The sequence below is a fragment of the Pectinophora gossypiella genome, chromosome 7, assembly GCF_024362695.1.
Source record: "Pectinophora gossypiella chromosome 7, ilPecGoss1.1, whole genome shotgun sequence".
Taxonomy (NCBI): domain Eukaryota; kingdom Metazoa; phylum Arthropoda; class Insecta; order Lepidoptera; family Gelechiidae; genus Pectinophora; species Pectinophora gossypiella.
In genome coordinates, this window is record NC_065410.1 from 4,555,177 (window position 1) to 4,569,943 (window position 14,767).

The 14,767-nt window shown below is 39.6% G+C and overlaps 1 protein-coding gene across 1 annotated transcript in view; it reads left to right on the top strand.

Annotated features, from left to right (window-relative positions):
* Positions 1-205: 205 nt before the first annotated feature.
* Positions 206-14,767, top strand: part of LOC126368152 (cadherin-related tumor suppressor) — a 151,595-nt gene continuing 137,033 nt past the window's right edge. The window contains exon 1 of the mRNA XM_050012031.1: positions 206-5,747. Coding sequence (XP_049867988.1) covers positions 597-5,747 — 5,151 coding nt within the window. The 5' untranslated portion in view covers positions 206-596. The remainder of the gene's footprint in view (positions 5,748-14,767) is intronic.

The following is a 14,767-nucleotide window of genomic DNA, read 5'->3' on the forward strand; positions in this document are numbered from 1 at the left end:
TGCCGGACTTTTTCTTGGAATAGTGAGTGACTCGTATCGAACAATAAATAGTAGAATCCTTCGGCGGCCATTATCTTGGCATCATCATCACGCAGCTCGCAGTCGGAGCTTTCAAAGCTGCGGGGGAGGCGCGCGGGGCGCGGGCGGGGCGGGGGGAGGCGGCGTGAAAGCCTCCGCCTGCCAGTGCCGTGACAGCCGCCGCGCAGCCCGCATGCCGCACCCGCGCTACAACCACCTGTCAAACTGACAAAAACATCACTGAAAAGTGCGAGTGTGATCCATTCCGCTGGATATTTGTGACATAAAGTTTTGTGCTGACAGTGTAAATGTAAACCGTACTCGTAGGGACGTAACACTCGTAGAACAGTGGATTGTGTGTGTGTCACGTGTGTTTACGAATGAATGTGACGGCGTAGGCGCAGCGGCGGGTCGCACTCTCCGTGAGATATTCGTGCGCGCGCAGGTCGTAGCGGCCATGTTGCATACCTGAGGCGAGCGAGCGCGCGACTCTGCGCGAACGGGACACAGCGAGCGCTCCCGGCGCTCGTCCACTTGCCCTGGAGAGGACGCAACCCTGCAATGGTGCTGCCCACGTCATGACGAGGATGGGGCGATGGCACGTGGCGCTGGTGGCGCTGGTGGTGGTGCTCAGCAGCGCAGGCGCCGCCGCCGAGCAGATGCAGTCCCGTGCCGTCGACACCGGCGTCGACCTGCGAGTGCCCGAAGACCAGCCCGCCGGCACCGTCGTCGGCCGGATACCCACCAAGCCTGGCTTCACCTACCGCTTCAACGAACCCCCTAAAGAGTTCGTCCTGGACCCTGTGACCGGGGAGATCAGGACAAATGTGGTTCTCGACCGAGAGAGCGTCGACCGCTATGCATTTGTAGTCCTATCGAGTCAGCCAACATACCCGATAGAGGTGCGATTGCGCGTAACCGACGTGAATGATAATTATCCTGAATTCCCGGAGCCGAGCATAGCAGTGGCATTCTCTGAAAGTGCTGCTGCTGGGACGAAGTTGTTGTTAGATGCTGCAACTGATAAAGATATAGGGGAGAATGGTATCACGAACGATTACCGAATAATTGATGGTGATAGTGAGGGAAAATTTCGGTTAAACGTTACAGTGAATCCTAGTGGCCAGACTTCCTATTTGCATCTAGAGACAACTGGTAAATTGGATAGAGAAACAACCGATTTTTATATTCTGAACATATCGGCACGTGATGGTGGTAATCCACCAAAATACGGGTATCTTCAAGTGAACGTAAGCATTTTAGATGTAAATGATAATCCTCCTATTTTTGATCAAAGTGACTTTTCCGTATCTTTAAATGAAAGTGTGCCGCCTGGAACTACAGTTTTAAAAGTAACAGCTACAGACAGTGATTTAGGAGATAATAGTAAAATTACATATGAAGTGACGGATACAGAAAAACAGTTCGCAGTAGATCCGGAATCTGGAGTGATTACAACAACTAAGAAATTAAATTGTCCAAAATACTGCAGCAATATGACTTGTAACATGACATGTGTATTGACTGTCATCGCTAAAGATCACGGGGTGCCTCGACAAGACGCAAGAACGTATGTCACGGTAAACCTCATTGATGCAAATGATCATGATCCTGTTATAACGTTTACGTATGTCCCATCTACTGCCAATTTTGCAACAGTCGACGAAAATGCCAAAAACGGATCACTTGTAGCTGCAATTACAGTAACCGACTTGGATGCTGGGATGAATGGAATTACTAGCGTTAGGATAGTCTCCGGTAATGAGCTGAATCACTTTCGATTAGAAAACTCATCAAGTGTCTATATAGTGTATGTAAATGGAATATTAGACAGAGAAGAAATAAGTAAGTACAATTTAACCGTGGTAGCTACAGATAAAGGTACACCTGCTCGCACGGCCACCTCATTTTTAGTGATCCATGTCAATGATGTTAATGATCATGAACCTGTTTTTGAGAAATCAGAATATTCGGCTATTTTGAGTGAACTAGCACCACCTGGAACTTATGTAGCTAGTATTACAGCTACAGATGAAGATACAGGTGTCAATGCGGAAATTTATTATGATTTTTATGATGGTAATCAACAGCAATGGTTCTTTATCGATCATCTAACCGGATTAGTAACAACTAAGTCGATTTTAGACCGTGAAATACAAGGCTCTGTCGAATTGAACGTTTCAGCAAGAGATGGCGGTCCAAACCCTAAATGGGCATACACAAGGTTAAAAATAACGATCTTGGATGAAAACGATGAAGCACCTACTTTTCCACAGTCTACAATAAATGCCACTCTCCATGAAAATATAAAGCCGATAAAAGAAATACTGATATTGACAGCATCTGATTATGATCAGGGTACAAATGGATCGGTTTCATATTATCTGCCTCCAAGCATTGAAAGGAAGTATCCTAACACTTTCATATTGGACCCTATCACAGGACAATTAAGTACAGTGGTTGAATTAGATAGAGAAAAAATACCATTGTACGAGATACAAGTTCTTGCCAAGGATCAAGGTTTTCCACCACAATCGTCCACTGCCACAATATATCTCAAGGTATTAGATGTTAATGACAATGACCCAACTTTTTACCCACGAAGATATATTGAAAGTATCAGTGAAGATCTATCTATAGGCTCTAATGTTCTACAAGTTAAAGCATTTGATGATGATGAAGGTGATAATGCAAGAATAATGTATAAACTTGAAAGTGGAGGAGATGGTTACTTTGACGTAGAGCCATGGACAGGAAATGTTGTTTTGCAAAAAGATTTCCGTAAAGCCTCAAAAACTATGTATTCGTTAAAAATATCTTGCAAGGACAAAGGTAACAGACGTGCGTCCGAAGATGCAATAGTAGAGATAGTGAAGTTATCACAACGAAAAGGTCTTGAATTTGATGGCTATAATGGATATACGTTTAAAATACTTGAAGATGAAGGAACATCTAATGCTAAAACTGGTCGATTTGTAGGTAAAGTTAGCGCCAGAATATCAAGCGATACATTGTCTTATTATATTCTGGAAGGCGATCCTAAACAAGTTTTTAAAATCGACGAAAAAAGTGGAATTATTACTACAGTTTCGAATATTGATCGTGAGGAGAAAATGACATATCATTTAAAAATCATGGCTAAGAGTGGTGTGGCGTTCGGTTTTACTACGGTTAATATACTGGTGCTCGACGTAAATGATAATTATCCGATATTCATTGAAGATAAAGATGAAATTCATATACCTGAAAATATGGCTGTAGGACAAGAAGTATATTTTGCAAGAGCTAATGACAGAGACTCCGGTTCAAACAGGACGATATTTTATACATTGACTTATAATCCTGATAACATTTTTAGGATATCCGAAACAACTGGAGTTATCTACTTAAATAAACCCATCTCTAATGAACCCGGTAGTGTTGTATCTATTGAAGTTACAGCAACAGATAATGGCAGCCCAGCTTTAGCTACAAAACATATCATCACCGCAATTATAGACGATGTAAATGACCATACCCCTGTGTTTGATCACACTTCATATGAAACGTCTTTACTTGAATCTACTCTTGTCAATACGCGGTTTTTTGCCATATCCGCATCAGATGCTGACTTAGGCGAGAGTGGTACTATATCCTATACAATAGCTGAAGGAAATACTGATGGCAAATTTGGCGTATTCCCGGATGGATTTTTGTATGTGAAGAGTCCACTGGATAGAGAAGAAAGAGATTACTATTCTCTAACAATAGTCGCAACAGATCATGGCAAACCTCCCAGATCCTCTCAGGTGCCAGTTGTCATTCACGTATTGGATGAAAATGATAATAGCCCGCAGTTTACTAATACTACATTCATATTCAAAATAAAAGAAAATGAGCCACCAGACACTTTTGTCGGAAAATTGACTGCAACTGATAGAGATATAGGGCGCAATGCCGAACTTACTTTTAGTTTACCGATTGCACAGAATGATTTTAGAATCGATTCAAGAAATGGATTTATAAAAACATTGAAATCATTCGATAGAGAAAGTTTGGCACATAACTCTGGGCAAAATTATATCACATTAACTGTGACGGTCAGTGACAATGGAAAGACAAAATTGACGGATTCTGTGAGAGTAACAATTTATATAACAGATGTAAATGACAACGCCCCGATATTTGTCAGAACTCCATACAAAGTAGAAGTTTCTGAAGGAACAGCTGTTGGCGCTTCTATCTTAAGAGTACACTCGACCGATGTTGATGAGGGTCTAAATGGGGACGTATATTATAAACTAATAGGAGGAGACGATATGGGCAAGTTTTCACTAGATGAAGCTACAGGCCAACTTATTATCTCGAAACAGTTGGACCGAGAAACATTAGACCACTATAAGCTCACAGTATTAGCATTTGATTCTGGAGAATCTGTGCGCCTGTCTGCGACAACAACAATAACTGTAGACGTCTTAGATGAAAATGATAACGCACCGATATTTACTCAAACCCAACTAAACGTGTCTGTATTAGAAACAGAACCTGTGAATAAAAAGATCATTCAATTTCACGCGACTGATGCTGACTTAGGAATTAATAAAGAATTACAATATTCTATTACGTCTGGAAATAGAAAAGAAGCTTTTTTCATCGATAGTTATTCTGGTGAGCTATTTTTACACAAGCAATTGGATTACGAAGATCTGACATCATATGTTCTGAATATTACCGCCACGGATAATGGCAGCCCGAGTCTCTCTTCTAGCATATCTTTTACTGTCAACGTTATTGACGCTAACGACAATGCACCCGTGTTCACGAATACGGCTATTGTACGACAAATTAGAGAAGGTATTCCAAAACATACCCCCATAGTAACTGTAACCGCGGAAGACCCAGATTCGGGTTTGAATGGCAAAGTTTATTACTCCATCACACACCAAGACCCCAGCAATGGTAGGCGGCATTTTGCCATAAATAATGTTACAGGGGTCATACATACTTTATTGCCTATTGACAGGGAAAGCATAGACACTTTTAGAATAACTGTGGTCGCCTACGACAGAGCTGAGCCCACTTCAGCACGGCTATCTGCAGAGAAATTAGTAACTGTTATTGTGGAGGATATAAATGACAATGCCCCAGCGTTTGTGTCAATGAATGCGGCAGTTATAAACTTAGAAAGAATGAGCAGAAGCATTGGGCGCGGGATATTCATTATGAATGTTCTAGCGCGTGATATGGATTCAGGAACGAATGGTCTGGTCACGTACAAGCTTATTCACGGTGGGAACGACCTATTCGATTTGCATAGAAGCAACGGCGCACTTACGTTGCGGTACCCTCCGGCCATGCCCGAGGCGCGCTGGAACCTGGTCATAAAAGCCACAGATGAGGCGGTATTGAGCGAACAAAGAAGCACGGAGACGTACCTTACCGTCATTATGGGTGGATCTGAGTTGAAAGGTGTCACGTGGACGAACGTAGGAAGTGTGTCCGTGGCCGAGAACGAGCCGGCGGGCACGGCAGTGTTGAATCTGACGAATAACTTTAAGTCGGGGTTAGAGTATTACATAGTGAACGTTACTGGGGACGGGAGACAAGTTGATAGGTTGTTCGACATCGATTCCTCCCTGGGCATCCTGTCCACCGCTGTATCGTTAGACCGTGAAGCTGGTGTGGATCGATACGAAGTGGAAATCTGCGCCGTGTCTTCAGGAACACCGTTACAGACAACTACTACTAAGGTAAGCATATTTTTATTAGCCATTAATCCCGTTTCAGTTCCGTTTTATAACTATTTGCATACGATTTATTGGTATTTTATCTTTACTTTACTTACACTCTGTGCTACCTCGTTATTACTTTTATAGTGGTTTTAACATTCAAGTAAGTATGTCAAACTCTCTAAGATGAGAAGAAAATTACGTATTTTGTAATTAATAAGCCATGGTTTATAAAGTTTCTAAGTATTTCATGTAAAATTGCAGTTACAAATAAGGACGAACAATTAACGGCTAATTATGTTCATTAACTGACTTCTGTCATGAGTTTACTCTAACCTTGTTATTTAAACAACAAAAAGAAACAGCGAAACAAAAAAAATAGAAAGTATTATTTGTACATACAGGGTGCTAGTGACATCGTAATGAAAACTTTGGGGATCAAGTAGAATTTTCTGTCGCAAAAGTACAGAACTGAAAGTAATTAAAAGAGACAATACAATTTTCATGAATTTTCCGATAGGAAAATCCACTTGATATCAATTCAGAATCATGGTCTGAATCATCCCCTCAGTATTCGTTATGATGTCACTAACACCCTACATTATATAGATGCACATATAAGTGGATAAGAAGATTATTCACGCTCATGCTTTCACTGGGCGGTGATTAGCGAGACAGATTTTGATCACGTCAGTAACATGCCGATGTGGAGGACATCGCTACAATCCCGCGGACAATCCAATTAAGTTCGCACAATCGTCGGTAAGACTAAACATTCGCACCGTACCGTTGTTGAAACAAAAATAAATATAACGAATGCTCGTTAGCGTATGTCGGCCGGCGGAGTCTAATCGGGGGCCCTAAATTAACGATAAGTCGGCCTCGCAACGATATCTCAACATTTATTCTGAAGCCTTCCAGAGATTACACGTGAAACATGAGTTTTGTTTGTAATTTGTTACACCTCATTACTCGTAATTTTATTTCAGTTCATTTCGTTGCAAGAATGTTGCATATTTTTTCTTAGTTTAACATTAGACATTTTAACATACTTACAACGGGTAAGCAGAGACTATGGAATTCAATTTGCTTCGATCCAGATATAATTCTCTTGCTTCCTCCACATTCATCAATCTTTTAAGACACGCACGTCGGTTCAGAGTAGATCTTACTGAACCTTTTCTAAGGACATCTCCATTTGGTCAATGTACTTCTAGGTCTTCCTCTGCCACTCCTACCACCAATCTTCGCTTTATATACTGCTTTCGTAATCCTATTATTCTATGTATCCAAACCAACTTAACTTTCCCTTCTCGATATTTTAATATTCTCGAAATAATATAACCTCCTGTTTTCGAAACAATTTAAAATTTGAAGAAGTACTTACCTACCTAACGCGTCTCAAGAGATTTTATTTTTGGGAGTAAAATCGGCGTAAAAAGTAAAACTGGTCGTTTAGTCGTAAAGTTGTGGTGGCAGGAGGATTACGACACTGTTTCGCACCTCGTAGGGTCCACTGCCCTTGCCCAAGGAGTCTTATAAACCTTTCGACTATACGCTTCAGCCATACTTTCACAACATCTTTGTTATCTATCGATTTTTGCAAGATTGTAACATAGCTATCATGTTTTTTTTCTGACGAGGAGTGGTGTTGTATCTTCTTCCTACCTCGTCGGGTAAACAGGCGTGGTGCTATGTTATCATTTCTTTAGTGATGAAGACTTCCGTCTTATTACGGAACGGAGGCTTGAAAAACTTTTTACCTTTCCGTTTGTATGTTTTGGGAAATTTGATTTTTCTATGAATGAAATCGGAATACCAATGTGCGCGTTAAAGAAATTATACAGCTTTGTTAATGGTACTAATACGTAGGTATGTGCTAAGCATTGTGAATTAATTTAATTTTCATGCAGTGAAATATCTGGGCTAGAGTGGGATTGGAATCTTGGTAAAACGAGATGACGGCATATGGTCTAAGGCAGTAAATGACACCTTACCATAAAACTAGGGTTGTAACCTCTATAAAGTACAAATGCTAGCTACAATAAAATAAAATGGTTGTCATCGTTTTAAGTTGCTTTATACATTCTGTTCTCTAACTTTTTGTTCTAAAATTGCTTTTTCCTTAAACGCTGTCTGCTTAAGGGAGAAAATCAATATAAAATTCAGGTGTTACTTAAGTATACTAGTAAAATAAACTTCACCCGACCAAGAAGAGTACAGTAACGACTCATACATAACACAACTTATTACCTTACTCTTACATACACTCTCTCGTAAAAACGGTGAGTTTTATCCAAACCGTTATTTTAATCCACGTTTCTGCTGCAAAATCTTTTATGTCCGAAGGAATTACAGAAATAACTATAAAAAAATCTCGCTTATTTGGAGATACTAATCGAAATATCATCATCGAGAGCCGATTGGTCGGCGTAAGTGAGAAGTGTCACTTTACTTCGCGTATATTCTGATTAAACAGTATTTTGTGTTTTCATAACCACTCGGTTTTAGCATCGGAATGTTGTTACGGTTCATTGACTTGTTTAGTCATATTTTTTTAATACTCAACCTTGTCTAAATTTGTATTGTAAATGCTCAATATTTTAAATAAGTACTTATATCTTTGTTTCTCAATATACGTAATACAAAGTTAAAGTGGATATTCGTATAAAAGTATTGGGCAACTTTAAACTTGATGTTTAACTTTTGAGGCTGAGAGCTCTCAACGCTCCCCATTTGTCTGGTCAAGTAGTTAATGCTATCTGGGGTAAATCTACAATATGTCACGTTATAAAAACCTCTTCTAAAGACGTTTTGTATAAACGATCAATATTGTAAATATAAATAACTATACTTACTTATCTTTATGTTTCTCAATATAATACAAAGTTAAAGTTTATTTTTTAGTTTATTATTCATAAAACTAGCTTTCTAGTCTTTTGTAAGTATAGAAACTTAATTTTAAAGATTATAACTATAATAACTTTAAATTTTTGTTAGTTTACATTGTGTTTTCTTTTTATAAAGTCATTTAAATAGTCTTCATAACTTTTTGAAGTTTCACAACGGACCTTGAATTCTTTCGAAAAATAATAAACACTAGTTAGTACTTGCGCAAAGAGAGGAAGGGGAAGACCAAGAAGAGCTTACATGGAACAGATTAAAGAGAAGGCGAACGTCGTGTCTTATAAGGAGGTGAAGGATCTCCATTCTTGTCTTTGGTAGACAAGAATGGAGAATGCTACACCGACACGAGTGTGGCTCTTAAATTAGTGATGTGAGTAGTTGCACAATACTAAAAGCCATTTAAGTTCATTGAATGGACTCCGTGGTCCAGTGGTTGAGAACGGCCTCTGTGGTCCAGTGGTTGAGCTTTGGGCTCACGATCCGGAGGTCCCGGGTTCGAATCACTTTGTCACTAGTTTGGTTAAGGCATTACAGGCTGATCACCTGATTGTCCAAAAAGTAAGATGATCCGTGCTTCGGAAGGCACGTTAAACCGTTGGTCCCGGTTACTACTCGCTGTTGTAAGTAGTCATTACATGAGCCATGTCAGGGGCCTTTGGTGGCTCAATAATAACCCTGACAGCAGGGTTGATGGGGTTGGTAATCACCTCACAACCCACACGATAGAAGAAGAAGTTCATTGAACCAATTATGTCGCTCAATTAGTTAACTATGATACCTCCGAATGTATTTGGCACACCTTTAAAACCGCGTGGGTGTGTGAACAGAAGAGAGGCAAAAAAACAGCTACCTACGTGTAAAAATTAAAATTCTTGTTGGTAATAATTCAACCCTGGTACAGGTAGCAGGTAAGGCGCGTGGCCCAGCCCTCAATTCGTTCCGTCCTTACTATTTTATTTTTATTCACTGAACAGCCGCCGTGGTTCGAGCGTTTCGCTTACCATGTCGCTTACCTGGAGGCTCGAGTTCGATTCTCGATGGGGACATTGTCGACATCGTCCATTGCCAGGACACTGCAGGCATTACTTGATTGTCTGAAAAAGTAAGATGATTCCGTGCCCTTTCTTTTAGTCTACTTTCTATAATGAGCGACTTTCCAGGCTACGTTCACCAAAAACAATAGATGGCGTTGTACAGCTTTAACGCGATAATTACCTATTTTTTCATTACTCTGGTACCTACATAATTATTCCAAAATAAAATGTAATGGCAGAAGCATACTTATATATAAATTTTTGTTGCTTGATATTTGGATCACATTATGTACAGAATTATGTTGCTGCCTATATTGCTTCTCTTTATTTTGATTAGAATAATAATGAGTGGAAGATGTTATTGTGCCTGGGTGTAATTTATTTATAAAGGGTTTGTAATAAAAAGAGTCATCATATTATATACCCAAAAACAAAGATAAAAAATGCACATATATGTCTGTTATATGGAAGGTCACTTCAAACCCGCGAAGGGAAAACCAGCCCAATACAGGTTAGGTCACATTCCTCCGAAAATGCATTTCTCGGGAAAGTGGGTTTCCTCACGGTGTTTTCCTTCACCGCTGAGCACGCAATAATAATTTGTGATCGAAACATAAATTCGAAAACAAATTCCAGCATCATTGGTTTAGGCCTGTGCTGGATTCGAACCTGCGACCTCAAAGTGAGAGGCAAGTGTTCTACCATGGCTCAAATATATGATAATTCCTACCAATTTTCGTAAATACTATAACACGTAGAAAGCTATGTCAGTAAGCACCTTCCGTAATTTAAAAAAAATGTTGCACAAGAAGACATCAGATAATAAAATGTCTAAAATATGAGCCGTTCGGAGACTGACCGCATTAACGTAAGATTTACATGAGTAAATGATTCTACTAACTTTTATGGTCGGTGAAGAAACTTCTACTGCGTTTATTGGTCGAACATTTTCTTCACGTTAATAACTGTAACAGTATACCTGTATTAAAAATAACGAGAGAATTATTTTACGTGTAAATGACTCCATTCCATAATGAATGATAGCAACACGCATGTTTTCCTTAACCCTCGGTAGGCACGTAGTGTAGACATGTAGAGTATATATATATATACACCTACTCCTCGCTAGTTATATTCAAGTCCAATATAATAGGGGTGGCACAAATCCTGGGAACCATGTGATACTAATTATCTATGGTCCAAACATGAATACAAACTCATAAAGACGAAAGATAGGTGATTTTGGCACTTGCAATAGTGTCGAAATATCGGGAGTCTCATGTCCCTGATTTAAACGCGGTAAGAACCCGTTATTGGTGCTAATTCCTGTAAATACCATCTAATTTTATTTTAAGTTATATCTATCATTTTCTTATCCGCCGAAAAGGAAAGGGACGGGTAATCGACAAGCATAAAATTTATGGAACACACGTCAATTTTAAGGACAAATCTAAAACAACCGTCTAAAAATTTTACATCAGTCAATAACCCGACACAGTTAAGTAGACAGCACGTCAAACGGATTGCATACCAGCGACATACCTTTTTGATTCGCCCGGGTTATTCATTCATTTACTCATTCTTCCTAAAATTAAGAGCTGTGAATCATCCGTCCCTTTCCTTTTCGACGGATATGAAAATGACGGATATAACTTAAAATAAAATTAGGCGGTGTCTGCAGAAATCGGGGCCATTATGTGTTTTAATTATCATAAAGACGAATTCAGTGGTTTAGAGCCTGCGCCGGTATTCGAACCCGTGACATTACGATGGAAGTTACGCGTTCTCCTAACAGTGCTATGACGAGTTGTAAAGACCTAAGTAGCCTAAACGACAGAAGCGTCACATAATTCCAGAATGCCGCACAGTATCGCTATCTACCCCGGCAGAGACAGCGCGTAGAAACACAACGACATACGCTTGAGTAACTCATATGGATGTGGCGCACATAAAACCTGATACCTACCTGCGGGTGCTATACGCATATGTATAAGTTTAAAGCGTATAATATAAAATCTCCCAGAGTTGGCTCTGATTACTGTAGTCGCCAAGTGAGCTTTGAAATGTCAGGGTATTTATCGGAGTGCCAGAAAAAATCATTGATGATTGTGAGGAGCGGTTTAAGGGGAAGACGGGGGAGGTGAGGGGGTGGGGGGGTGTGAGCTATCAACTGACACCGAAAGCGCATTAGGGCGCCGGGCAGCATTCCCCTCTCTGATTTATGCAACTTGCACCCGCGGCTCGGCCATCGACACTCAGCACCTTAATGAACGAACAACTTACATTACTGTGAAATAGCTTTCATTATTTCACGCCAATACTAATAGTCATACACTACACATAACATAACGCTCACGACTACACTCCCAATTGGGGTAGTCAGAAGTACAACCATAGGATTTTAAACTTAAGTTTCTACGCTTCACAGAGCTTTTTGTTAGACCATCGTGATAGGTGGTGAGCCGTATCGCGGATTATAATGGTCGATAGCCAACTATGTTAGCGAAAATAAACACCACTATATAAGACTCATACACACAAAATATAACCCAACACTCTGACGGACATAGCTGTAAAGATAAAAGTACTAAACTCTAGCATTCAAAGAATTTCAACTGCCTAGATCTCATCATGGAAGTATGTAGTCAATATGTTCAATCTAGGTTTATCTTGTAAAATCTGCGCCTGTTTATTTAACGTTAGGTACCTATTAAGTTTAAATAGCAAAAAGGAAAATAGGGTCGTTTCCAACTAAGTAGTTAAATCAGTTGCTTTATACTAAACGTCAAAACACGAAACTACTATGGAATTTGTATGAAAAAGCAACCTGTGACGTCAAAGAAAAACGTGACAAAATGTCGCAATTATTATTACGTTTTTCTTTCTTTCTTCATAAATAAGTTAAATAGAAAAAAATAAAAGTTTTTTGTCAGTGTCCTTTAGACCTGTCTTTATTTAGTAATCAGAATTTCATAATTTATCTTTGACCTAGGAAACTATCCAATTATATAATGGATAGGTTTTTAATTTCTTGAACTTCAATATGTACAAGACTGGCTGAAAATAACTCCAGTTAAAAGCGAAAATTGTCAATTTTCGTTGAGAAGCGTCAATGCGAACTGTCGATTTACTGTCGGCAGTTTTTAACTTATTAGCGTTTCGGTTTTTTATCAACGGATTTATTGGTGGCCTCGGACGTGCCGAATGGTTGAAACTTTAATGTTGATTCCAACGTTTATTCAACCAACTCGGCTAAATGTGTTCTGAGGTGCACTTGATAACAACTTTGGGTGGCTCGTCCTCTAAGTGTTATCGTTGGAAAAAAATCACCTCGCCTTCACGTCGGATAACAAGAAATGTAGTTGTATCTTTAAAACGCATTAAGTAATTTCCGCTCTTCTGTTTTAATTTAAGGCTGCCGCACACTAAAAGTAGGAACAGGGGGGTTAAAATGGCCACATCGAAGCAATTCATCTAAGAAAGCAATATTGCAGTTTAACATTTACTTTTATATGCACATAAGTCAAATTGCAATATTGCTTTCTTAAATGAATTGCTTCATAAATGAATTCTTCTTAAATTAAATCAATTGTGGCCATTTTAACCCCCTGGTCAGAATCAGTGCGGGGCAGTTTCAATGCTGGGCCGTGTTAGAACCGGGAAGCGTTAGAAGTTTCTATTTTTATAAAAAAAATACTAATTCGATGATTTTTACTCGTGTAAATCGAACCGCGCTGCCTCTGCACAGGCCACCCCGGTACCGACCCCGCCGGCGTGGTCGACGGTTTCCCTTAATCAGCGCTTATCGCTATCGACCAACTAGGGTCGATTAATTCTTTCAAATAGTTTTCCTCTCAGGCGACGCCCTGAGCCTAGGTTCGCGCCCAACTGGGCATCCTCAGGCCTGTTGTCTTAAACGTTGTACCGGGTGAGAGCCTTCAGCGCTCCCCATTTGTCCGGCCAAGTAGTTAATGCCATCTGCGGCAAATCTACAATAAGTCACGTCAAAAAAAAAAACATCTGCGCAGGCCCTAACACAAACTGCAGCCACCCCGCTGCTACTCATACTGCGTTTGATGTGACGCACTTTATACAGTTTCTTGTATTACAAAATGCGCCGCGCCGCGCATGCGCTGCTACTGCTTTTTTAGTGTGCCGAAGGCTTTACATACCAACATAAATATTTCAGAATAATAGATATGTATCAATTTGTTTGATATAGAGTGAAAATAAAGTAATATTACGTATCTGAGAACTAACGCGTCAAATACCTGCGTTATCATTGAAATAAATGAAACTTAATATAAGTTGAGACCAAGTATATTCCTTAAGTAAATTAAATACCGATGTTATCTAATATGAACTCGTTTGAAATAAGTGGAAAGTAACGAATCTTGAGCGTTGTATTTTCTTCTTAGCAGCCAACAAAACCTATCGATGTCGTTTATGACGTGGAGTGAAAATCAAACCTTTGAAAAGTTGATAACTATAAAAAATAACGAATTTGAAATTTGTAGCTACTTCAATACCTCAAAAGCAGAACTTATAACGATCAGTTTTGAAAATGTATTTCGGATCATGATCAAGTCATCATCATCATTAACTTAAGGGCCACACTCTTTTCAGTGTAGCATTCTCCATTCTTGTCTACCCAAGGCTAATTCTTTGACTTCCACCATATGTGACGCTACAATTCAAGAAAACGCCTGCAAAAACGCCTCTCCGTGAACGCTCAGTACAATGTCATACGTTTGTTTTTCCGGCAGCCCGCGCCGCGGCCTTATCCTTCGCCTTCTTTCATTTGTACCTAAGCTCTTCTTGGTTTTCCTCTTCCTCTCTTTCCTTCTATTGTCCCTTTCATTGCGTTTCTAACAAAGTATTCGATCGCCTTGCCTCTTCTGCCCTCTATAACTTCCATGATCAAGAAGGTATTTATAAATATCAACTTTGTTTAGTTTTAATTTTCATATAGCATCTGTTTATTGTACCTATAGGTATTCTTGCAATCTGCCTACTAGTAGAAATCGTGACATGTATAGTTACTGGCCTAACTAAGGAACGCGAAACCATTAGACGATTGCGTAAATATGTCAAATCGTG